General features: G+C 39.7%; 2 protein-coding genes across 3 annotated transcripts in view; one reads left to right on the top strand and one right to left on the bottom strand.

Moving 5' to 3' along the window:
* Nucleotides 1-8,919, top strand: part of LOC147306229 (histone-lysine N-methyltransferase SUV39H1-like) — a 16,746-nt gene extending 7,827 nt beyond the window's left edge. For both annotated transcript variants that reach the window (XM_086276333.1, XM_086276334.1), the window contains exons 4-6: nt 4,566-4,712; nt 4,936-5,065; nt 5,793-8,919. In XM_086276333.1, coding sequence (XP_086132459.1) covers nt 4,566-4,712; nt 4,936-5,065; nt 5,793-5,926 — 411 coding nt within the window. In that variant the 3' untranslated portion in view covers nt 5,927-8,919. The remainder of the gene's footprint in view (nt 1-4,565; nt 4,713-4,935; nt 5,066-5,792) is intronic.
* Nucleotides 170-25,097, bottom strand: gpr173 (G protein-coupled receptor 173). The gene is made up of 3 exons (XM_086276335.1): nt 24,377-25,097; nt 24,235-24,305; nt 170-17,887 (listed from the first exon to the last, which is right to left on the bottom strand). Exon 3 carries the CDS (start codon nt 17,762-17,764, stop codon nt 16,580-16,582), a length of 1,185 nt encoding a protein of 394 aa, XP_086132461.1. The 5' UTR covers nt 17,765-17,887; nt 24,235-24,305; nt 24,377-25,097; the 3' UTR covers nt 170-16,579.

The following is a 25,097-nucleotide window of genomic DNA, read 5'->3' as shown; positions in this document are numbered from 1 at the left end:
CAAGGCACACCTGTAAGGTGAAACCATTTCAGGTGAAGGGTTTGCAGTGCTGTCAATAAGGCAAAGGGCGGCTACTTTCAGGAATCTATAAGATATAAATAGTTTGTGTTGACAGGTCGGATTTCTCAGCATGTCTTTTTGCTCTCATATGAAAGAGTAGAAACGTATGCATTATTCTGGGTGTTTTTGCTATTTCTTAATAGAAAAGGCAGACTGAGAAAACCTTACTGAAGCCACTGATATCAAAAGTGTGCTTGTGCAGTCTGAGCAGAGCTGAACAAAGCTTTTAAGAGATGGTCCTTCAGCATTGGGAACAAATGAGCTGCACAGCTGAATAGAGGTTAAAGTACTACATTTACTAAGAATATTACAGTGATGAGACTACCATGGCTTCATTGTAGGACTTTTTTTTTTTTTTTTTTTTAAAGGGATGTCATTGTTTTTAATATTGTAGTGGACTGAAACTCTTGTTCTCCATGGTTTAAAAAGGGTACACGCACTTTTTAAACCATGCACTTTTTTCTGTGCTTAATTACATAATCAGATAGGAAATACTTTTTCTTTTTCTTTTCTTAAGAACGAGGAATAGTAAATAGGGATGGGAGTCAAGAACTGGTTCATGTAGAGAACCAATTCAGTAGTTCAAGTCCTTGGAATTGTTAGTCAATCATCAATTCTGCTTATTGGTTAGATTGCACTCACGCGCAGACAGCATTCTAACAAAAACCTAGCCAAGAACCCAGATTGATGTTAAAGCTGAGTGAATGCTAACCCCAGTCCAGCAGCCAGCGGTTGAACTTCAACAGGTAACAAACTGACGATCAGTGAGGCTGCAGTCTGTTTCTACCCGTTAATGTTTCACAGTGGAATCGCCGTGGCGATCACTTTAGTCTCTTTACTTTAAAGTGCTCCTTTCATCTTTTGATCTCTGTGGTCAACAGTAGACCTTTAACAAAGAAAAGATCATAGCAACAAAACAGGATATCAACCAATAATTCACGAGACAAAAACAAATGAAATTAAACAGGCGCTCTTTTGTGCTTATAAAAATTGTAAAATAAAAAAAATGGTATGAACTCAAAAGTCTAAATAGTGTCTATAAAAATGACTGACCAAGAACAGTCTCATTCCCTGGCTCGTTGGAAAATCCCACTGTTGCCATATTTTTCCCTGTATATAAACATACATACGCAGTGTACCAGGTAAAAAAATTTCCATTTGGGAGGGGGATTTAATGATGCATTTGCAGCATGCGATTAAAAAAAACAAAAGCCTCAGTGAATTACTTGCAGCTTAATATTTCCATGGGAACTTATAATACTCCAATGGTTACGATAAACCCATTTTAACCATCGTACATGGAAAAACCCGCGGTACATCGAGGATATTTGACATGTTGCCCAGACCCAGGATCAATTAACCAAAGAGATGAAAAGGGGTGCAGGAAGGGTGGAGTGGTAGATTAGGATTGCAAATTGAAGATGGAAGTACCTGGTTAGACAGTGTTTTGTTTTTTTTGTTTTTTTTCCCCTTTGCTTTAATGAGAGAGGACATGCAGAAGGTTGGTGTGACAACAGGATGCTGTGGTAGGGTGAGATAAAGCCAGGTGATCGACTTTGGTGAACAGCAGCATTGAAAGCAGTAGCAATATCAGTCCCAATGATCCCAAACAGACAGTATAAAACATCCACTTAGCTTTCTGGTCAGAAAAACAGTGCCTTAGACCTGCATAGGGCCATCAGACAGTCATAGTTGTGGTCCTATAGAAGTGTATGGGAAAGTGGCTTCTGTTTAGACCTCTGTAAACACTTTACAGTTCATAGGCTAAGTCACTCAGTCCGGTACTATAAGGTCATTAAGATAAGATGGGGCCTGATTATTTAAGACCTTGTATGTGAGGAACAGGATTTTGAATTCTGGATTTAACAGGAAGCCAATACAGGAGAAATCTGCTCTCTCTTTCTAGTCCCTGTCAGGACTCTTGCTGCAGCATTTTGGATTAACTGAAGGCTTTTCAGGGAGCTTTTAGGACATCCTGATAATAATGAATTACAGTAGTCCAGCCTGGAAGTAATAAATGCATGAACTAGTTTTTCAGCGTCACTCTGAGACAGGATATTTCTAATTTTAGAGATGTTGCACAGATGGAAGAAAGCAGTCCTACATATTAGTTTAATATGTGCATTGAAGGACATACCCTGGTCAACTGATTCCAAGTTGATTGATTCCAAATCAAGGCCAAATTATAGTAAATAGTCAGTAGACATGGGAACACAAATTCTAGCTGTCATTCACGTTCACATAATTTTATTCTAAAAGTTGTAATTTTGAGATTACCAAAGTATGTTGGTAAATGGACTTGTTCTTATATAGTGTTTTTCTACTCTGAGCACTCAAAGTGCTTTATACAATTAATTAATTCACTTGTACTTGGGGTCAGGAGGTGTTGGGAAAGCTGAGCTTACTTTCTCTAGCCACACCCAGGCCTGATTACTGCCACACCTGTTCTCAATCAAGAAATCACTTTAATAAGTCCTGCCTGACAAAGTGGAGTAGGCCGGCAGATCCTCAAAAGCCAGACGTCATGCTGTGATCCAATGAAATTTAGGAACAAATGAAAACCAAATTGAGATCTCTCAGTCTAGAAAAGTTTATAAAATTATTTCTGAAGCTATGGGAGTCCAGCAAACCACACTCAGAGCCATTATCCACAAATGGCGACAACAGTGGTGAACCTTCTCAGGAGTGGCTAGCTGACCAAATTTACCCTAAGAGTGTAGTGGCGACTCATCCAAGAGGTCACAAAAGGCCTCAGAACAACATCCAAAGAAATGCAGGCCTCACTTGACTCAGTTAAGATCAGTTTGCGTCACTCCATCATAAGAAAGAGACTGGGCAAAAATAGCCTGCATGGCAGAGTCACAAGACAAAAACCACTACCGAGCAAAAAGTAACATAAAGGCCCATCTCATGTCAGAAAACATCTCGATGATCAAGACTTTTGGGAAAATACTCATCTGGTGTAAAGGTAACCCAGCATTTCAGAAAAAGAACATCATACCAACAGTAAATTATGGTGGTGGTAATGTGATGGTCTGGGGCTATTTTGCTGCTTCAGAAACTGGAAGACTGGGTGTGGTAAATGGAACCATGAATTCAGCAAGTCCACCTCTGAATGTGCTAAACACCTTCATTTAGAAACTGCATTTTGTGTTTGTGTTATCTTTGTTTAATATTTACATTTTTTAATGATTTGAAACATTTAAGTGTGACAAACATACATAAAAAGTTGGAAATTAGGAAGAGGGCAAACACTTTTTCACACCACTGTGGGTGCTGTATATGATCAGCACGTCATAACCATCCTCATTTGTTAAAGATGTTTGAACCCTGCCTTGCTATAAAGCAGTATTGCCAGCTACTGCCACCCTGGTTTCATCCCAAATCCAGCATGTCTTGTTCTTAGTACAGGAGTACACGTCCGCTCGTCATACATTGCCACCTAGTGGCAGAAGTTTTAGTTCATTTATGTACATAGTTTTTTATTTATTTACTTTTCCTCCAAAGAAGCTACAACTTTTGCTTTAGCATCATGTTCACGTTTTTGTCCAACATGTGACACACACGTGTTTCCAATCATGTTAATTCAGATGCCAATATAAATAAAAAAACAAATTTAAAAATTAATTTGTGACATTATAAATTATAACCTCTGATGTATTAGCAGAATTATTCTGCTATCTAAACAGTGTATAGTGATGCTATCCATAAAGAAATGTAATGCTGGCAGTTTAATGCTGATACAAAATGTTGTAAATTGTTTGAATGTACAAAATTATCCAAAACCATGCAAAAATATTAGTAACCTCTTTTAATTTTACAAAACACTCTGAGCCTGTTTTGGGTTAAGTTTTGAATGTTGGTGAAATTCTAGATTACAGAAAGATTCTGCTAAATCTGTGTGTTAACATTACAGCCCACACCTCAAAACTACAGCCTGAATCACAGACAACTTGAGTTGACTGTTGTCTTTAATTAGCACTAGATATATAAAAATTGAACTGAAAAATAGAACTCTGTTGGTTTATATGTCATTTTAATCCAACTATGCTCATTTGCACAGTAAATAAAACTGTGCTGTATACGGAGCAGCAGCAGGAGACAGATATTGATTAAATATCTATTCACTCATGCAAATGACAGCTTTCTATTAAGAAAAACAACTCCTCTTATTTCTTAGCAGGTTACAGTCATCTTGTGGTTACACTGACATGGTGTTTTCAGAATCAGAATACTTTATTAATCCCTAAGGAAATCTGGGTTACAGTTGCTCCAAGACAGTAACAGTAAAAGACAAAACTATTTAAACAATGCAATATGTTACAGATTTACAAATGTAAGAAATGGCACTAATATTTACAAATCACTCAATTAGAGGTGATTATTGATATGAAGAATCTTATCAGAATTAGTTTTAGCACGGATGCATCAACCAGGCATGCAGCCTGTTACAGTTGCTCCTGCTTTTTCTTTTCTTTCTTATGTCTTTGTTTTGTTTCCACAAGATTATCACCACAGACGAAGCAGAGAGAAGAGGTCATATATATGATCGCCAGGGCTCTACGTACCTCTTTGACCTGGACTATGTCGAGGACGTGTACACAGTGGATGCAGCTCACCTAGGCAACATTTCTCATTTTGTCAACCACAGCGTGAGTGCCTATGAACATGTGTCTGTCTTTGTCCATTCTCAGCCATTTGTAAATGACCACAGTTTCTCCAACATGTTTCATTAAAAACAAAAGCTCTTAATATTGATGTATATTGACCAGCATGCATAGCAACGCATGTACTACCAGACTGCAATTTTTCAAATATGAAAGCAGAGTCTGTGCGAACAAAAAGCTCCTGAAAAACCTTCTGTTCCTTTTGCAGTGTAACCCTAACCTGCAGGTATACAACGTGTTCATTGACAACATTGACGAAAGGCTTCCAAGAATTGCGTTATTTTCAACACGTGCTATCCGAGCAGGAGAGGAGCTCACCTTTGACTACAAAATGCAAAGTAAGTAAACTGACTGAGCAAATTTGAGTCATATGTATTTTGGCACAAATACTGACCTTAACCAGACTTTAAGGTGCACTCAGAAGACTACAGAACTAAATAAATCAAGTTCTGTCACCCACTGGTGAAATATGTTTATATTTAAGCTCACTAGCCTCTCCTGGAATTTACATAGGAACTCACAGTGTGAGTTGTGGTGCCTGGTGCCCGAACATTTTAATCCTGTAGCTTTCAGGGTGGGGGCTGTATTGATCAGATTGAGGATTTATGATCTAGAAGTCTCTGAAGCCTGGTCAGCCTCTCATACTAGTTTGTTTTTCTTGCACCGTTCAGTTTTTGTGGCGTGGAGTGGCTGCCACCAGGGGAAACTAATGTGTGCTTAATCTGCAGTAGTTTTTGGGTTCATGTCATTCAGTAATAGGATCCAAGCCTCCCCAAATGTTAATCACACTGATCTCATTGTTCTGAGATCAGTGTGATCAACGTATATGCTCTGCTGGCTCACATCAGTGTTTCTTAACCATGTTTTTTTTTTGCTTGTTGTTTTTCATGTATATGAGTTTGATGTGTTAAATGTGGATAAATCTGTCATTTCTTTGTGTGTGTTTGTTTCACTTTTTCCTTTGTGCAGCACTTTGATCAACCTGTGTTGTTTTTAACTGTGCTTATATATAAACCGATTAATTTCACATGGGAGTTAACCAGCCTGAATTCTGTGTCTTTCTAGTTGATCCAGTTGATACAGAAAGCACCAAAATGGATTCCAGTTTCAGTCTAGCTGGGCTTCCTGGCTCTCCAAAGAAGAGGGTTCGAGTGGAGTGTCGGTGTGGATCAGACTCATGTCGAAAATATCTGTTCTGACAAGGACCTGTGGGGGAAAATGTACAGTTATGTTTTGTTTTTTTTTATTATGAAAGATGAAATCACAACTTCACTTTTACATTTATGAACAAGGCAGACTCTTAAGATGGAAACCACAGTCCAGCTTCAAATCTGTGAAGTGTGTGTGTATTACAAGTGCTTAATTACAGCGACATTTTTTATTTATTTATTTTTGTCCTCTTTTAGCTACAAAATAGATTTGAAACAAAAAAGTGATTAGCTTGTATTCTAGTTCATGAATGTACAAGTTCCTCTGTGACTGTCTGCAACAGGTTTATTACTGCTTGGCACTGGCCAAGTCTGGTGGGCAGAAAGAGCAGCAGTCAGTCTATTATTTCTTTAAAATCTGGATCATTCTTTTGTCTTTTTTTCTTTGAGTCAAAATTATATATAGGAACAAATGTTAGGAATCTGCACACTGTTGACGAGCTGTGAAATGGCTGCAGTGTAAAGCTGACAGGCTCCGGCTGGTATTCTTTATGATGGTCTCTACACTTCCACGCTTTTGCGTGTGCTGGTAATCAAAACATTGGCTCCAGTGCTTTAGGATATACCATTTATTTATTCTGCGTTTTTTGGTTCTGTTTGACTAAAGAGGTATGCAATCACGACAGGTTTCAGACAACAGTGACCACAGTGAATATATAATAATTGAGATGGAACACAACCGTAGCCAAAACTGGGTTTGGTTTGGCTGTACTGCAGTTTGTTCTGAGCCATGTCCGTGTTCCCTCATGCTGTTTCTTAATATGCATGTTGTTTATTTCAGTCATGGTGTTTGACGCTCCAGATGTTGGCCGAGTCAACAGTGTACAGTGTATAAGGCTCGATCCTACTGTGTTTGCACTGCTGCTAGGCCAAGACCAATAATGGCCTGCCAACATGGAGTCGCATACAGCTGGTAGATGGGTTTTCAGTAAGCTAGAACAACAGATGCATGCAATGTGTTGTCAAAGTGTCTGTGACTGTTCTAAATGTGTGCACTAGACGCTGTGGAGGTATATGTGCAGTTCTGCTTGCAACTGCTTTATCTTAAGTCTCCCTTCATGAACTCTCCTCTAATCTAAATAATATGAACTGTATAAGAAAGAACAGTAGAGGAAACTTTACTTTTTGCTTTCAGACATTTATGGTTTAATCGGATAAAAGGACACATGCTTGTAAAGAGAGCATGATGCTGTGTTTTCTCTATCAGTCTCACCACTATGCACAGGCTGACATGGTGGCTTTCAGCACAGCATGCTGTGCGCATCTTCCCATTAACAAGGTAAGTTAAATCTGCACCTGTGCACAGAACGAGAAGCTCCGTGCTTCTTTCACTAACAGTTACACAGGTGGATGAAGGTTGGGACAATACACTGGTCTGTTTTCTGGATATGGTTTATTATTTTATGCCTGATTATTTTTATTGTAAAGAATCTTTGTATGGTTTTACACATGTCAGTGCAAATTCTCTACTTTCTGCCAAAGAAACGGATTCCCTGGAAACTGGTTTATAGACATTATTGAATAAAGTACTCATGTACTGGGGATACATGAGAGCATTTTAGTGAACTGCTCTTCTGGCAGCCCAGGGGTATTGTAACTCTCAGTGTACTTTTTTTTTTTTGTTTTAAATGGTCAGTAGCTGATTATTTTACAGTTTTGATATTTAAGCGTTTTAGTTATCAATACTTGTTTTTATCATTGTGACATTCTGATAGATGGAGAACAAAAGCCGTGCTAATAAATGGTGCATTTGTATCCAATGGGAGTGGTTCGTTCCAGGATATTAATATTTTGATGAGAATATAAATTATGTCCTATAGAAATGTGGTTACAGTTCCTCCAAGGCAATAAGAATAGCAACACTGAACTAAATTGAATAATATATTGCAAAGTTACAAAATAGAAGGAATATCTCTAGTTTATACAAATAGCTCAATTATAAATATTCAGAAAATTGCAGATATATAATATAAAGAAGAAGCCAGCCAAAACACATGAGATAGCAATGGAATGCCCAGGATGTCCTCTATTTAGTACATCAGGACTTCGTACGGTAGCTCACGTAAGTCAAAAGATATAGGCCAAAACAAATGTCCATTACAAAGGACATAAATAAATAGGCTGGTTCTCAGGAGGATCACCCACTAAAAAAATCAAAACATCCTGGGATTCTGCCTATTCTGGTCGAATGACACAAATTCTAAAGACTGTTTCTGCTATGGCACAGGCAGCGCTTTCATTAACATCCTGTAACAAAACAAATTAAAATAAAAAAAAATTAAAGAATTATTTTTCACTAATGCATACCATTTAAAGCAGTCAATTTAATAAGGTATAATTTGAAACTAAGGGGAAAAGTGTTGCATGGATTTTCTGAGTGACTAAGTTGTAAAAGCCTTATTTTTTTTTTTAAATGCATGAGAAAATCCCATTAACTTAAACTGAAACTGTGCATGATTCAGTTCTGTGTGCACCTTAACCAGTTTCTGTAGATCTTAATTGATCCAGTGAAAACCAGTGAAGTTGCACACAGAATTGGATCACGCCATACTTTACAGCATACAACTCAATTTTTGTTTTAAAGTTAGGACACAGGGTGAAATTTAAATAAAATAAGAATACATTGATTTACAAATTTCATAAACCCATATTTTGTTTAGAAATAAACAAACTACATCAAACATTGTGAGTGAGAAAATTTACCATTATAAGAAACATATTAGCTCATTTTGAACTTGATGAACTGTCCTGCCTATGGTCTACACCTTTCACTAATTGATACCACTTGATTCAATACAATATGAAAAATACAACGAAGACAAAGCAGGACTTTAGGGCAACTAGAATTCTCCATCAGACAAAACATTATCAGCTGCTCTCCTTAGTCCATGGATATTTCCAGATGGGATGCTACACAATAGGAAACTTTGTACCTTTGTTGTAATGTTTTTCTTAAAATAAAAATGTAAAGAAGAAGATATATTTTGTGGGTTCTATAGTGAATAAAACATGGGTTTATCTTACGGTGAATGTCCTGTGTTTAAACCCAGCCTCTGGCCTTTCTGTTTGGAGTTTTCATGTTCTCACCGTGAATGCGCAGGTTCCTTCTGGGTACTCTGACACGCCTATTATTTCTGTTCAAACATGTACAACAGTCAGCAAGTTCCCAAAACAATCCAAAATCCTTTGGAACAGTGGCAAGGACAGCTAGTCTTTACTGCTAAACACGCACCAGCAAATCCATCCAACATAGTTTTATATGTGAACAGGATAATTGTGCAACACAGTTATTTTGAAAGTTAACTTTTTAAAGGTCAAATAATGTTGCCTCTGTGTCAGACTAAAACACATTTATTACCAATTTGGTAACTTACTTTATTATTCTTCAAAACAGAAATTGACCATCCAATAGTAAAGTGTCTTTAATTCTTAATCAAAAATATAATAAAAGTATAAATCTAATTAATATGATTGATGAGAAATTTAGTTTGAGCAATGAAAATTATTCTAGTGTCTGGATTTTTTGTGTGTAGACATGATCACACACGATCACGTGATCATCCTTGGCTGATTAGTGTTCCCTTGAGGCCACTGAATTAAACCTAGTCAAAGCACTGATCTATAGTGGAGTTACTGGAACACGCGTGGCTGGTAGAAGACAGGGCCTGGAAGGGTACTCACTATGTTCTTCCTTTTTTTCTTTTTTTTTTTTATCCGAGTAGGTGGGGTAGACATCCGGAGGACAGAGGCAGAATAAACTGGGCGAGTTCCCTTGCCTATCAGCTCCATCCAAGCTCTGTGCTGCCTACTCGATAATACTCCTAGGATCAGAGAACAAACTATTTAAACAGAGAGCTGATTCAGACTTCCTGTATTCGGGTGCTGGTTCCACAGATCAACAAAAGTTAATTTAACCTTTGTTAAAGTTAAGTTATTTTGTTAAAGTTAAGTCAGCAAAGCTACTAGAATTCACAGTGCAAGATGGAAACCACTGACTACACTAAAGAACAGGAAAATATGTAAAAGCACAGCTCTCAAAAAAAAAAAAAAAAAAAACCCCAACAAAGACAAACTTTGAGCAGATGAAACCAAGTTTCGGGAACAGGATATGATTACATCACTTACAGGCGAGTTTTACCACTCCATATTAGGACTCACATCTTTGGAGGTTTTAAACAATTAGCTGAACAAAGTGTAAAGTGTTAGCTTAAAACACAAATTCTCAGCAAATGAAACTAAATATATTTGCTGGTTTTTATAGTTTTTGATGAACTGTCAGAACAGTTGTGCTGCCCACGATGATCACCACCATCACTGTTCGTCAGCTATAGCAAAGCTGAGCACAGTATGAAATCATCACATCAGAGCAAACTGTGTTGATACCAACTACTCATAATCATAACCATGTTCTCATTGTTTCAAGTATATAATTTATTCTCATTACAAAACCAACAACAGAAATCATAACTTGCCAGAGACATGCATATGGCTCAATCACCTATTTTTCCTCTTTTAAATACAGAACATGGGAAACCAACCACTGTGCCACATGATTTGTGGTGGTCAGAAGAAAAATCCTTTTACAGCCTTTAAGTATTTTAATTGTAAGATATGAAGAAGAACCAATCAGGATAATTTGGGGTCATCTTTCAAAGATAGCAACCTTTTGACCCCTTTTTGATGTAAAAGTGATGCCATGTGTATATTTTAGAATTCTAGTTGAAAATGACTTTATAATTAAACATTCAGGATAAGGCCAGATTTGTGCACTGGGAATGACTGGATGCTTGATCTTGAGCTCAAGCTTCATAGATTTTTCCTAGATACATACACAAACAAAAAACAAAAAAAAACTAAAAAACATTCAATTAATAACATGTTTTGAAAAAGGACTTAAAAGTCATTGTTTTGAAAACACATTCATATCTTTGTGACAGGAAAAAGGTCAACAGAGAAGTTCTGAGAAAGAATTCGCAGAAGTGATATTTCTGAAATGCGCTATGCATATGGTATGTGTTTCCTTTGTGACTTTCCTATTACATCCATGCAACCAATACATTACACATACACCCATTCACACCTGCTGAAAGAAATAAACACACACACACACACACACACACACACACACACACACACACAGTAAAACTAAGATAATCAAGAAGCTTTTTCGCTGCATTTCAAAGTTACCTGTCAGTATAATACACACCAAATAGTTCAGAAGTCATAGTAAATTTACAAAAGATAATTTGCCCAAGGCAATTAAAAACAGACATGATGCACACTTTCCTGTGGCTTTGTCAAAAATGGAAATGGAAAGAGCAATCATTCCCCTTCATTCCACGGGTTGATATTCCAAAGGAGAAGAACATAGAAAAACTGCAACAAACCAGATTAGACCTCACTCGTATCAACAAGTTGCAATAGAAAAGTCACTTTTCATTTTTGATGCTCTCACTTTCTGCTGGTGACTCCACCAGCTTTTGATGGAAAGTGCAAGTGCCCAGAGTATTCCCTTTCCTTGCTCAATAACTTCAGAAGAAGAAACATTTTTATACTCTTGGCTACTCAGTTGCATTGGTTTGGTGTTTGTATGGAAGTAAGGCCATATGCCATGACAGAAACAAAGGGCTAACCACAAACACGCTTTTTACCCTCACAGGCTTAACGGTATGCTGTGATTTTAGACATGCACTGACAACACCTCTGCCCTGTGATCTCTTTCCACCTTCATAAGTTGTAAAAAGTTGCAGAAGACGCATAGTTTAATTGATTTATCTAGATTTAGGCAAAAATAAAGCAATAGCTATGTCTTCCAGTGTACGCTCTCTTGTAATGACTATTAGATCCAATCAGTTTTGCAATATAAATATAAAGTGGATGCTGACACTGTTTGTATCTTTCTTTTTCAGCTGCTTTAAGGTCATTGTCAAAACGAAAATAGGGATATGAAGTGACTAGTGATACTAACATTTATACAGCGCTTTTCATTCATAGCATACATTCATATGACACTTTTTTAAATATACATCAAGCACTTTATTGTTCTCACATGCTGTATGTGGGCAATTTAGAATCCTCAATTAACCTAACATTCGTGTGTTTAAACGTGGGAAGAGAGGAATGTTCTTGTTTAGCATGCCAACTTGCTATGACTTTGTGTCCTGTGTTTAAATGGGTGTCCTTGATAACTCAGCATTGCAACTAAAAATATTGACTTTGTTCTACATTTTTAAACATAAGAAATAATGAATAAAATGTTACTTTTGAGTTACTACCTCCTGATTGCAATTTTAACCTTCAAGTGACCAAGTAGATTAACTGACGAACCTAGTGCCTCAGGGTTTGTCACACTGTGATTTTTTTCATTCTAAAAATGTTTACATTTTTCATAAAGATCGATTGAGGCTAATGTCTACCACAACAGGAAAGACCCCAGGTGCAGGCTGTGCCAAGATACCTCCGAGACAATCCTGCACATAACAGCTTGGTGCAAGATGCTAGCAGGCAGGGCATACATGGAACGCCAAAAGCAAGTGGCTGGAATAGTATACAGGAACATCTGTGCCAAGCATGGCCTGGAAGGTCCCAGGGTTAAAATGGGGTACACACCTTAGGGTGGTGGGGAATGACCGAGCTAACATCATATGGGACTTCCAGGTATAGATGGATAAACTGGTGATGGCTAACCAAGAGGAAGATGGCTGTAATGAAATATAGTTATACCAAGTAATAGCTACATCAGGAAGAAGGAACATGGGAAGCTGGAGAAATACCAATGTCTGAGAGAGAAGCTCAAAAAGATGTGGAGGGTGAAGGGAACAGTACCTGTGGTAATTGGAACACTTGGGAAAGTGATCCCTAAATTGGGGGAGTGGCTTCAGCAGATCCCTGGAAACAGATGTGAGGTCTCTGTTCAGAAGGGCGCAGTCCTAGGATCAGCACATGTACTGTGCAGGACCCTAAAGATCCCAGGGTTCTGGTACAAGACCCTAGCTTGAAGGATAAAGATGGTCCGCAGGGTGAGTGGGATTTTATATACACTACTGATCAAAAGTTTTAGAACACCCTAATTTTTCCAGTTATTTATTGCAATTCAAGTCGTTCAAGTACAATGAATAGCTTGAAATGGTACAAAAGTGAGTGGTGAACTGCCAGAGGTTTAAAAAAAAAAAAAAAAAAAAAAGGTAAGGTTCCCTAAACTGAAAAATAATGTACATTTCAGAATTATGCAAAAAGGCCTTTTTCAGGAGCACAAAATGGATTAACAATTTAAAGCTGTTCTGCAACAATGGAGCTTGATCAAGCCTTGAAGCTGGTGCTACTAATTCCTACAGCTGTTCCAACTTTTCTGGATTACTTCCAACCCCCTCTGTCTGCATATAAGCAGTGTTGGAACACACTGTGGTACCATACCCTCATGAGCATCAGTTGAACAGTATTGTACTGCAGATAGTAGTGTGATGGTACACAAATGGTGAGAAAAAGGCGATTAACAATGGAAGAGAGACAGACCATCATAACACTTATAAATGTTGGTGTGTCCTACAGAGAAATAATAATAATAATAATAATAATAATAGATTGCATTTATATAGCGCTTTTTGAGACCCTCAAAGCCCTTTACAATTCCACTATTCATTCACTCTCACAATCACACACTGGTGGAGGCAAGCTACAGTTGTAGCCACAGCTGCCCTGGGGCAGACTGACAGAAGCGAGGCTGCCATATTGCGCCATCAGCCCCTCTGGCCATCACCAGTAGGCGGTAGGTGAAGTGTCTTGCCCAAGGACACAACAACCGAGACTGTCAATCCAGTCGGCTCGAACCGGCAACCTTCCAATTACAAGACGAACTGCCAACTCTTGAGCCACGATCGCCCCAATGCAGAAACCGCAAAGAAAGTCAAGGTGTTAGTGAGTACAGTTTCCTTCACCATCCAAAGGCTCAGAAACAAACTGTGACAGGAAGAGGTCTGCAGACCCAAAGACACAACTGAATCAGAGGACAAGTTTCTGAGAGTTAACAGCTTGTGTTATAGGCGGCTGACAGGAAAACAGCTTCATGCACAGCTTAACAGTGGTCGTAGTAAGAAAGTCTCAGTTTCAACTGTGAAGAGAAGACTTTGAGCTGCAGGTTTGACAGGACGAGTTGCAGCAAGAAAGCCAGACGTCAGAATAAGACAAAGAGGCTTGGCTGGGACATGAAATACCACCACTGGACTACTGAAGAAGAAGGTATTATGGACTGATGGATCAACATTTGAAATCTTTGGTTCATCACACAGGATCTTTGTACACCGTCGAGTAGGTAAAGGATGGTTCCACAGTGTGTGGTATCAACCGTCAAACATGGAGGAGGAAGTGTGATGGTCTGGGGCTGTTTTGCTGGATCCAGGGTCGGTGACTTGTACAGAGTGAGAGGCTCCCTGAACCAAAACCACAGCATTGTGCAGCACCATGCAGGACCCTCTGGTATGTACCTAGTTGGTCAGGGATTCATCCTACAGCAAGATAATGACCCAAAACATAGATCCAAACTACGCCAGAACTACCTCAGGAACAAAGAACAAGATGGTGAGCTTGAAAACATGGAGTCCAGCACAGTCTCCAGACTTAAACCCCCCAAAAAAATCTGTCCAAACTACCAAACAACGGCTCGAAACGCTGGCCACTAGGCTAAAGTGGTTAGATCTATTCAGGGTGTACTCTCAGGACAGACCCACCTAGGAGCAATAAATTGGCTACTAACAGCAGACACTTATCCAGATGAGCTAATAATTCAGATCATAAAGAATCCCCCACATTTTGTGTCAAACTAAAACCAAACAATAAATAGATATCCTTAATGCCAACTTCTGCACTGTAATTTGTCACTGATCACAAGAATTATGGCGTTGAAATTATTTTACTATATTGTAAAGCATCATTCACATAGTTCATATAGCTTAAACATCCTTCACTTCCATATTATTATTATTTTTCTAACATCACTGAAACCAAAAAATTATTTCATGTATGTATTTTAAGAAATAACAGACAAGGACTGTTTAAATGTCATTTTGTTTGTACAACATGTATTTTAAATCTTTTTTGCATAAAAATGGTTGAAAACAATACTTGATGACAACAGAGCATTTCAGAATATCTAACATGGATAAAGGAAACAGTAGTAGTGTGAAATACACAAACAAATCATAAAAAAGTATTCCTGATAGCACACTCGGTCATTAGAATACCAACTGAAATGGCTTGGTCGCTTGAGGGTTAAAAAAATCCTGGGTTGCTATGCCTGGTAAAGCTAATCGTCTTTCTGCTTTAAAATGAAGGTGAAGCTGCTCAAGTAACAGATGCAGATGTAACTTCAGATTTGTCCTTAGGAAAAAACAAAACATGAAAAAACAAATAATTGTTCTATCTGCAAATGTTCAAAGCTTGAAAAGCATCCCCTACTGCACATTTTCTGTTGAGCTAATGAGCAACAACGAGAATATGTTTTAGGCAACACAGATTGAAGGTTTGCTTTAGTGACTAGCAAACAAACAGTGTGTTTGAGGAAAGAAAATCCTTCTGTCTGCTTTGAGATTCTGCATCAATTCTTTACGGTACATTTACTCTGCAGCGCCTGTTTTACTTTGGTTTTTAGTCTGTTAGCATGTTTCTGCAGCTCCCTTTATTCTGACTTTTACAAGTCCTGCTAAAATCTGTGTTCAACAGCACACCCTCGTCATCTTTATGCGTCCTCACTGATGGTTAAATCACAAAACTGAAACTTGAAAACACATCGACACCCTATAATGTGACGGCATTTTGTTGTGAGGATTGGATAACAATTCTTGGTTTCTCCAGTCTCAGTTTGTTATTTATTTATGTTTTTAAGTCAATCTAAAATGTTTCAGTTGTGAACGGTGCCATGTACCGTACCACTACAGGGGCACTAAAAGGTGTTTGTGGGGTCCACTGTACCTCCATTTGATCATAAATGACCTGTTGATACTTGATTAATATGACTCAGCAACAATGTAATCACCAGCTAAATGCATTAAACAACCTTCCACATCTTTTCTTGAACTAACGTTTGTATTTCTGGAAACTTTATGTTGTTGTGAACTAAAACTGACATTCTAATAAAACTGGTGAGTCAACACGAATGCTGGTTTGAATCTAGCTGAGCACTTTTTTACTCTCATCAGCCACTGCTGCTGGACAATCATCAGTTATTCCAGTATAATGATGACATTAAGATTCCGACTAAAAGCGGATTTATTACGTCCTTTAGGATTCTGTTTGTCACAAGCCCAACATCCTTTGTATTCAAGACTTTTCTAAATGGCATTTTTTTTTAAATCTTAAGCTTAGTTTATTTGTCTGTCTTGGTTTTCCCAGTGACTGCATATTATTTACATGTATGTTTCTCCTGTTATCGAAAGTCAAGATCTGACCTCATGTATGCTGTTGAATTTAGAGTGAAAATTGGTTGACAGATGGAAATACATGCTTACCATTCCAGTGTTTTAACACTACACTCACAAGTTGCCACTCACTGCTTAAAAATACCTTCCATTGCATCAAATGCCACAATAACTCAAGCACAATATACAATACATCTGTAGGCTGCCCATTGTTTTTTTTCTTCATCATCTCTAGTTACATGACACAGTAAGGCTCTCGTGGCAGATGAGGTTTAGTCCTGCAGCAGGCTGGTAGGTGGGAAAGGAGCCCTTTCTTCAAGTCTTTATTAAGGAAGAAGCAGACGATAGGATTGACCCCTGCTTGGGCAAAACTCATCCACACAGTGGTGGAGAGGTACCGGTGTGGTATTGTGCAAGCCTTGACAAACACCCTCCAGTAGCAAGCTACTATGTAGGGAGACCAGAGCACCAGGAACAGTAATGTGATCACATAGAACATCCTGCCAAGCTGCTTCTCTGCTTTAAACTCCTCCATGCCTAAGAGTCGCCGGTTCTGGTTGTGCAAGTTTTGCCGTATTCCCAGCAGAGTGGGTGGCATCGGGCCCCTACCAAAACCCGCAATCCAGTTAGCAGCTGCTTGGCCTGTAGCTCCTGGCCCATGAAAGGTCCAATTCTGACTGATAGCTGGCACCATCTGGACTGGCTTCATCTTGCGGTGCTTGTACTCAAAGAGAAGTAACTTCATGTAGACGACATGTGTGGCTAGAATGAGTACAGCAAGCATTAGCATGAAGCCCAGTGTGTCATTAGCCTTGAAGTAGCGATGCTCAAAAATGCACTGGTCCTCCTCACGAATGAATTTATAGGTGCCCACATCAAAAACAGGCGGGAATGCCATTGCCACAGATAGCGTCCATACCATGCACACTACCGCCACACATGTCCAGAATGTCATGCGCTTCGAGTAAAAACGGTGGTGTGCAATGGCCATGTAGCGTGTTACACTGATGCAGAAGAGCATGAAGGCAGCATGGAAGCAGAAGAGCACTGCCATGAAGGCTACCACCTTGCAGCTGAGCACACTGTAGGTCCACGCTGAGCCATTTTTTATAGACACCAGCACAAAGGGGAAGCAGATAGCTGAGCGAATGCTGTCTGCCAGGCACAGATCCAAGAGGAAATAGTAAGGTGCCTTATGCAGAGCCTGGTCCCGGAGTACAAGCAGAGAAACCACCAAGTTCCCCACCAGACTAATGCATATGATCAGCCCAAGTAGCACCAGTTTAATATACGTAGAGATAACGGAGGATGAACTGTCTGCTACCATGCCTTCTGCAGTAGCCACCACTGCTGCCATTGGCCCCACAGGCCCTTCACTGCTCTCATTTCCATTTGCCATCCCAAATGCCCCCCCACCCATAACACCTTTTTTTTGGACAACAAAGTCACCACTCCACCACCACCTCCCCACATTGCTCCATTTCGAGCAAAGTCCCTTCGTTGTTGTGACCTCTCCTCTTGCCTCTTAATCCTCACACGGGTCCTGAAAACAACCAGAGGAGATCAAGAATTAGGCGTTTGATGGCTCTTCATCAGAAATTAAAAATCATTTCAGTCACTCATGTATTACTAGCACAGATTAAAAGGACAAAACAACACATGGCTTCTTTTTCTCTAACGCAGAAACCGCATTTTTGGTGGCAACGTCAAAAACATACTTAAAACATAATTCAGAAATGTTCAACATGACTTCGCCCGGAGTTTTCACGTGTTAGTCTACAAATGAGTACTGAAAATCATGACGATTGGGCCATTTCATATATAATCAACCAAATTTGAGGAATAAAATCTCACCTGACCCCTTAAGAGTCAATTTTTAAAAAAATATTTTTTTAATTTAAGAATTGAAGTGAAATCCCCTCCCTTTTATTCCTTTTACTGAACTTTAGTGGCAAATATCCATTTGCTGTGACACTTGTTTAATTTTTTGGTTAAATTTTAGGTACATGACACTGAACACAAGGTGTGAAAAATCATTTTAAAAACGATAATAACAGTTATGAAACAAACCAGTGCTAGCTGGATTGGGACATGTAAAACTAATTGAATTGAAATAAAAATATACATAATATCTTTATCAGTTTGGTCAAATTTCACAACCTTTATTTTTGACTAGGGATAACTAAACACTGTGAATAAGCTGTATTTATATTTTAACATCTACACTGAAATTCTGAAAAAGATCTACTACTAAACACTAAAGAGAAACATGATCAAATAATAAAAAGCAATAAAACTACTCAGAGTGTACAGGCTTATACTAACTCTGATCGTCACAGTGTCTTCATACTTCTGATACCCTGTGTGATGTTCAGCCCTATAAAGTTTATGTTATTGTCTTCTGCAATTAGGAAACTAACTAAAATAATGAAAATGAAAAGGTGAAAAAGCGGAACAAAATATTGTCTAAGGATTCAGAGAATCTGGACAAATGTCTGTAATCATCAGACCCTCGGGCAGCACTGTATTAAAAACAGACATCACTCTATCGTGGACATCACTGTGCTCAGGAACACTGCCAGAAATCACAGTCTATGAGCACAGGTTGCTGTGGTATCCACAAATGCAGGTTAAAGCTTCGCCATGCAAAGAAGTCACATGTGAATAGGCTACAGAAATGCTGTTGCCTTCTTTATGCAAAAGGACAGAGGCAATGTGGAAAACTGTTCCTGGGTTCTTGCTGGAAAACATGGACCCTGGGTTAAAAAGGAGAGAGACCATCCACCTTATCAGTGTTCATGTTTAAAAGCCTGGATCTCTCATGGTTTGGTCGTGATCTAGTGGCTATAGAAGAGGGGACCATCTTTGCAGCCATTCCCAAACTCTCTGTGAATGGTACTCATGGCCATTGATCAGTGGTCTTTCATCAATGGTCATGACAATTTGCACATTATTGATCAAGAAACTGACCTCACAGCCCATTGTTCGCCAGTGGTGCTACTTTCAGCCATTATGTACTCTTTGTAAGGTTGCGGAAACCTGCAGTCAGCTGAGGCTGGATGAGTGATGAAAGGTTTCTCACATTGAAAACGCTATGTCCAGATGAACAGAATCAACTTTTGGGGGTTTTAAGCATAATCTTAAGGTCACGGTATAGAGGCATACATGCCAACCCTCCCGATTTTCCGGGAGAATCCCAAATTTCAGTGCCCCTCCCGAAAATCTCCTGGAGCCACCATTCTCCCGAATTTCTCATGAATTTCCACCCGGACAACAAAACTGAAAAACCATATCCCAGACTGGCCCAGCCAATTCCAGTTTCCAACAATGGCTACTACTACTGCAGCTACTTAGTTTTAATATTACTCTTATTACTCTTTCTGGGTTGCAAAATAAACTTTTAACATATTTTCAGACTTTAAACTTCAAATATCTGAGCCGGGGAAATCAGCAAATTCCCAGCACATCGTTTTCAATTTTTTTCGTGGGGCGGCATCACGGGCATTGGCAAAAAAAAAAAAAAGGAAAAAAAAAAAGATCGTGCTCATGCTGCCCCGACGCCAGCCAGCGCATATTGGGAATGGCATAGGCACCGATCGGTTTTCTATTGCCCATTTGCTGGGAGTAAGGGTGCCCTTCGTTTGCGAGGTGCGCCTGCTGCTTGCGGCGCAGAAAGGAGAGGGCGGGGTGGCGGGGGATTCACTGACCGGCTGGAGCAGCGTCTAATAACCAACTCGCAAAATAAAACAAAATAAAAACAAACCAACAAACACGAAAACACCAGACATCATGATACAGACTTATAATTTGCACCGATGTTTTTTTGAAATTCTATACACGAAAAGTGAGCGCGAGAGCCCTCGGTGCACCTGCTTGCTGCTGAAGTCAAAGTAAACTTTATTGTCATCTCCGCTACAGTACAGTATACAGGGAGTGCAGAATTATTAGGCAAATGAGTATTTTGTCCACATCATCCTCTTCATGCATGCTGTCTTACTCCAAGCTGTATAGGCTTGAAAGCCTACTACCAATTAAGCATATTAGGTGATGTGCATCTCTGTAATGAGAAGGGGTGTGGTCTAATGACATCAACACCCTATATCAGGTGTGCATAATTATTAGGCAACGTCCTTTCCTTTGGTAAAATGGGTCAAAAGAAGGACTTGACAGGCTCAGAAAAGTCAAAAATAGTGAGATATCTTGCAGAGGGATGCAGCAGTCTCAAAATTGCAAAGCTTCTGAAGCGTGATCATCGAACAATCAAGCGTTTCATTCAAAATAGTCAACAGGGTCGCAAGAAGCGTGTGGAAAAACCAAGGTGCAAAATAACTGCCCATGAACTGAGAAAAGTCAAGCGTGCAGCTGCCAAGATGCCACTTGCCACCAGTTTGGCCATATTTCAGAGTTGCAACATCACTGGAGTGCCCAAAAGCACAAGGTGTGCAATACTCAGAGACATGGCCAAGGTAAGAAAGGCTGAAAGACGACCACCACTGAACAAGACACACAAGCTGAAACGTCAAGACTGGGCCAAGAAATATCTCAAGACTGATTTTTCTAAGGTTTTATGGACTGATGAAATGAGAGTGAGTCTTGATGGGCCAGATGGATGGGCCCGTGGCTGGATTGGTAAAGGGCAGAGAGCTCCAGTCCGACTCAGACGCCAGCAAGGTGGAGGTGGAGTACTGGTTTGGGCTGGTATCATCAAAGATGAGCTTGTGGGGCCTTTTCGGGTTGAGGATGGAGTCAAGCTCAACTCCCAGTCCTACTGCCAGTTTCTGGAAGACACCTTCTTCAAGCAGTGGTACAGGAAGAAGTCTGCATCCTTCAAGTAAAACATGATTTTCATGCAGGACAATGCTCCATCACACGCATCCAAGTACTCCACAGCGTGGCTGGCAAGAAAGGGTATAAAAGAAGAAAAACTAATGACATGGCCACCTTGTTCACCTGATCTGAACCCCATTGAGAACCTGCGGTCCATCATCAAATGTGAGATTTACAAGGAGGGAAAACAGTACACCTCTCTGAACAGTGTCTGGGAGGCTGTGGTTGCTGCTGCACGCAATGTTGATGGTGAACAGATCAAAACACTGACAGAATCCATGGATGGCAGGCTTTTGAGTGTCCTTGCAAAGAAAGGTGGCTATATTGGTCGCTGATTTGTTTTTGTTTTGTTTTTGAATGTCAGAAATGTATATTTGTGAATGTGGAGATGTTATATTGGTGTCACTGGTAAAAATAAATAATTGAAATGGGTATATATTTGTTTTTTGTTAAGTTGCCTAATAATTATGCACAGTAATAGTCACCTGCACACACAGATATCCCCCTAAAATAGCTAAAACTAAAAACAAACTAAAAACTACTTCCAAAAACATTCAGCTTTGATATTAATGAGTTTTTTGGGTTCATTGAGAACATGGTTGTTGTTCAATAATAAAATTATTCCTCAAAAATACAACTTGCCTAATAATTCTGCACTCCCTGTATAGAGAGACGAGACGACGAGGCTCCAGTTACAACAGTGCAAGTAAACAAACAATATATATAAGAAGAGTAAGAAAATAAATATACACTTTAGGACTAGGGGTAAAGGGATCAATAACAATTTAAAATTTACAGTTTGTTGATTTAAAGTCTCACACACAACCCGTCGAAAGGGGAGGGGCCGGCTGCTTCCAAATAGAGCACATTTCATTTATAATGTTGTAAATCCAAGCCCATTATGTATTCATGATTTGAATCCTGGGCTGTGTGAAATCTCAGAAATGCACCTTAGACAAAGTGAATCTGTGAACTAAGGTGTAGGTGTGTTAGATTATGTTGTGGTGATCCTCGGGTTGAGGGATGGCTGTTCATACTAGAGTGCAAAATTAAAACCAATGGAAGATGGACAAGAAAAGTTCAAAGCCATCAGGTCCTCAGTTTAGAAAAAAGAGAAAAGAAGAGGAAGAGAAACGAGAAAAAGATACAGGTAAGCAGATGTGTCATTGGATAATGGCAGGTCATGTATCCTGAAACAATCAGAATAAGAATACTTTATTAATCCCTAAGGAAATTATGTGTGTTACAGTTGCTCCAAGAAGAAATGGTAAAAATAGCAACAGTAACAGACTTAACTCCAAACAATACATTATGTTACAGATTTTAATATTAATTAGTCATTGTCAATTGTTGATTTGTCCTGTTCTCATTGTATTACGAATTATCATGGCTGTTTTGTAGCCGTTTGCATACTATGCATACTCTCTCTGTCTTTATATGTGTGTGTGTACAACAGTTTTATGTTAATGTACAATCCTTAATATGTTTTGTCTGTGTGTGTGTGTGTGTGTGGGTGGGGTGGGGGCCCAGGGCGCCAAACAGGCTAGGACCACCACTGCTCTGGAGGGTTCTTCCAGGGTTTCACACAGCTGAATAAATGTCAAACAGTAAACAGGGCCGAGTACAATAACCTCAGTTTGATGAGAAGAAGAGTAAGAGAAGAACACTGAACAAGAATGGCATCCATACCACGGCTGCAAGAAAAAAAGCTTTGTTCTCAAAAAGAACAGTGCTACCACGACCACACGGAAAGAAGACCAGAACACTCTTAAATACAGTTTTGTGGATATGTCAAACTAAAATATCACTTTGTGGTTTAAATGATAACTCTTCAATGCAGAGAAACCAGAGCACTGCATTACAGTGGTGACTTAATTTCAGCACATTTTATTTCTGCTTCGGGAAGGCTAACCGTCATTGATGACACTACATTTAAACTTGTATTAGCAAATTCAATCCCAAACCCACTTTGTAAAAACAAAACATCCCGACACTTCAAACTTTAGCTTTGTTCAAGACTATATCAAAAAGTGAAAAAGCAATGCTGCTCTTCCCTGTTTATTTGGTAGAAGAGGATTAGAGCAGAGTTTCAAATCCCTGGCTTCACTAAGTGGCAGGAATAACTGTTCCTTATGAGTTTAACTGTTTAACTGGATGTTTCTAATTTAGCACTGAGATGACAGTTTAAAACAGCAATTTGACAACCATCGGAAAACACACATTACCGAAGGAATTCTCTTGCTGACGTTTTAGGATTTATGTTGAAGTTAATTTGATAGGATTTACAAAAATACAGAGCTAAGAGCACACTGTCAACACGAATTGAAGCCCTGCTAAGCCACAGGCTGGGAGCTGTGGTGAATTCTGTGAGAGAGGCTGTGCATCTTAAAGGAGGGGCTTTGTCAAGCTGAAAGTTGGTTGGCGGCGGAGGGCAGAGTCACTGTCAGGAACTGGGTAGCAACAGCAACCCAGTACCTCTAGCTTTACATCGGTGGGAGGAGGCGACAAAGCTCACTGGATGAGATGTACATTGTTGGTTTCTGACAGCTGCACCCAGCATCAGGCTTCCCTACATGGAGTCTACAGATCTGTTGAGGACATGGGGGCCACCGGGTGCTACAGTCCAGCCTTAAGGAGGGTGGCTGTCTCAAAACCTGAAACAGTGTTGTCTATATGCCCCCAGGAGTTTGTTCTGTGTTCTGTGAATGGCCCAAACATCAAATGATACTAAATAAGTTGGCAGTCCCAGTGCTGATCAAGGTTGTATAGCTGCTGGAAATCCTGTATTATTTATCATCAACATCATTTATGCTGCTCTGAGGCATGCTTCAACATTCTGATTTGTTCTACATTCAGAGGCCCTCATTTGGTGCTCACCCTGTAGAGGCTGGGGCAGACAAAGGGCAACAGTCTTAGCAAGCTGCAATTGTCTGGGCCTAGAGGATGCTAGAAAAATGCCAGCAAGAGCTTACTGCACTCAGATAAATATACAGGCACACAGAAGCAGAAAGTGTGACATTTTGTGTAGGCAATATTAAATGGCAGTCATACTGAGCTCCTTACCTGCCGTGGGTTGCTTGTCCAGACGTCTGTTGCAGTCTACATGAAATACGGTGATGCACCTGGCTTCTAGCCTAAAAACAGAAGCATAGGTAACGTTGCCGGTGGACCAAATCTGTATTAAAAAAAAAGTGTTGCACACTACCTTTAAAAATCAAAAGGTTTAAAGAAGCAAAAGCAGCTTTCCTCTTTTTTCTTGTGCATGTCATATCTCGGTGCTTTTCACACAACCTGTGCCGGTGGCCAGTAAGCGCCTAGTCCCATTCACAGCACACAGTGTGTACGCCGCCATTCAAACACTTTATGATGCGTATGCTGTCAACTCGTATCTCCTGTTTATATGTTAGAAATCTGAGGCAGTAATATCCTGTAAAAGCAGCCGTAAAGCCATGTTTGGTAGGGGCTGTCAGACAGCAACAGACGCCCTGTGGATCCTCTGCTTCTTGCGGTCGTCGGAAACCTTGACGATTCCTCGCTGCACTTCCGTGCGCAGTATTCCAGTCAAGTCGGAGGAAACCTCCCGTGTGTTGTTCATGAAATCCTTTAGCATGTCGAAGCAATGCAGGGCTTCTGCTTAGAAAAAATTGGTTAGCTTGCTAACGTGCTGAGGCCAGACAGCTCCAGGCTGCGCGATGACACGGATACCAGTCCTCATTGTGTCCCGCAGCCTGTCAGTACCCAGGCATGATAAACAGGAGCATACGTGGGATTACAGCATAGATGGAAATATCTCCGGCCGTGAACTGGCAGATGGAAATGCAGTATGCAAAGGACAGCTTCTGTGGGCCCAGCTTCGGTAATGAGCACCAAAACAGGCAACTCCTCCTGGTATCGCAGTGATTTTAATCCCGTTAGTTCCACGGACA

This window comes from Aulonocara sp. 'chitande type north' Nkhata Bay, linkage group LG20, assembly GCF_057382095.1.
Source record: "Aulonocara sp. 'chitande type north' Nkhata Bay isolate Kocher_YH1m ecotype deep benthic linkage group LG20, A_spYH_male_GT1.1, whole genome shotgun sequence".
NCBI lineage: Eukaryota > Metazoa > Chordata > Actinopteri > Cichliformes > Cichlidae > Aulonocara > Aulonocara sp. 'chitande type north' Nkhata Bay.
Note: the sequence above shows the minus strand (reverse complement) of the source record. Positions and strands in the feature narration are given on the sequence as shown.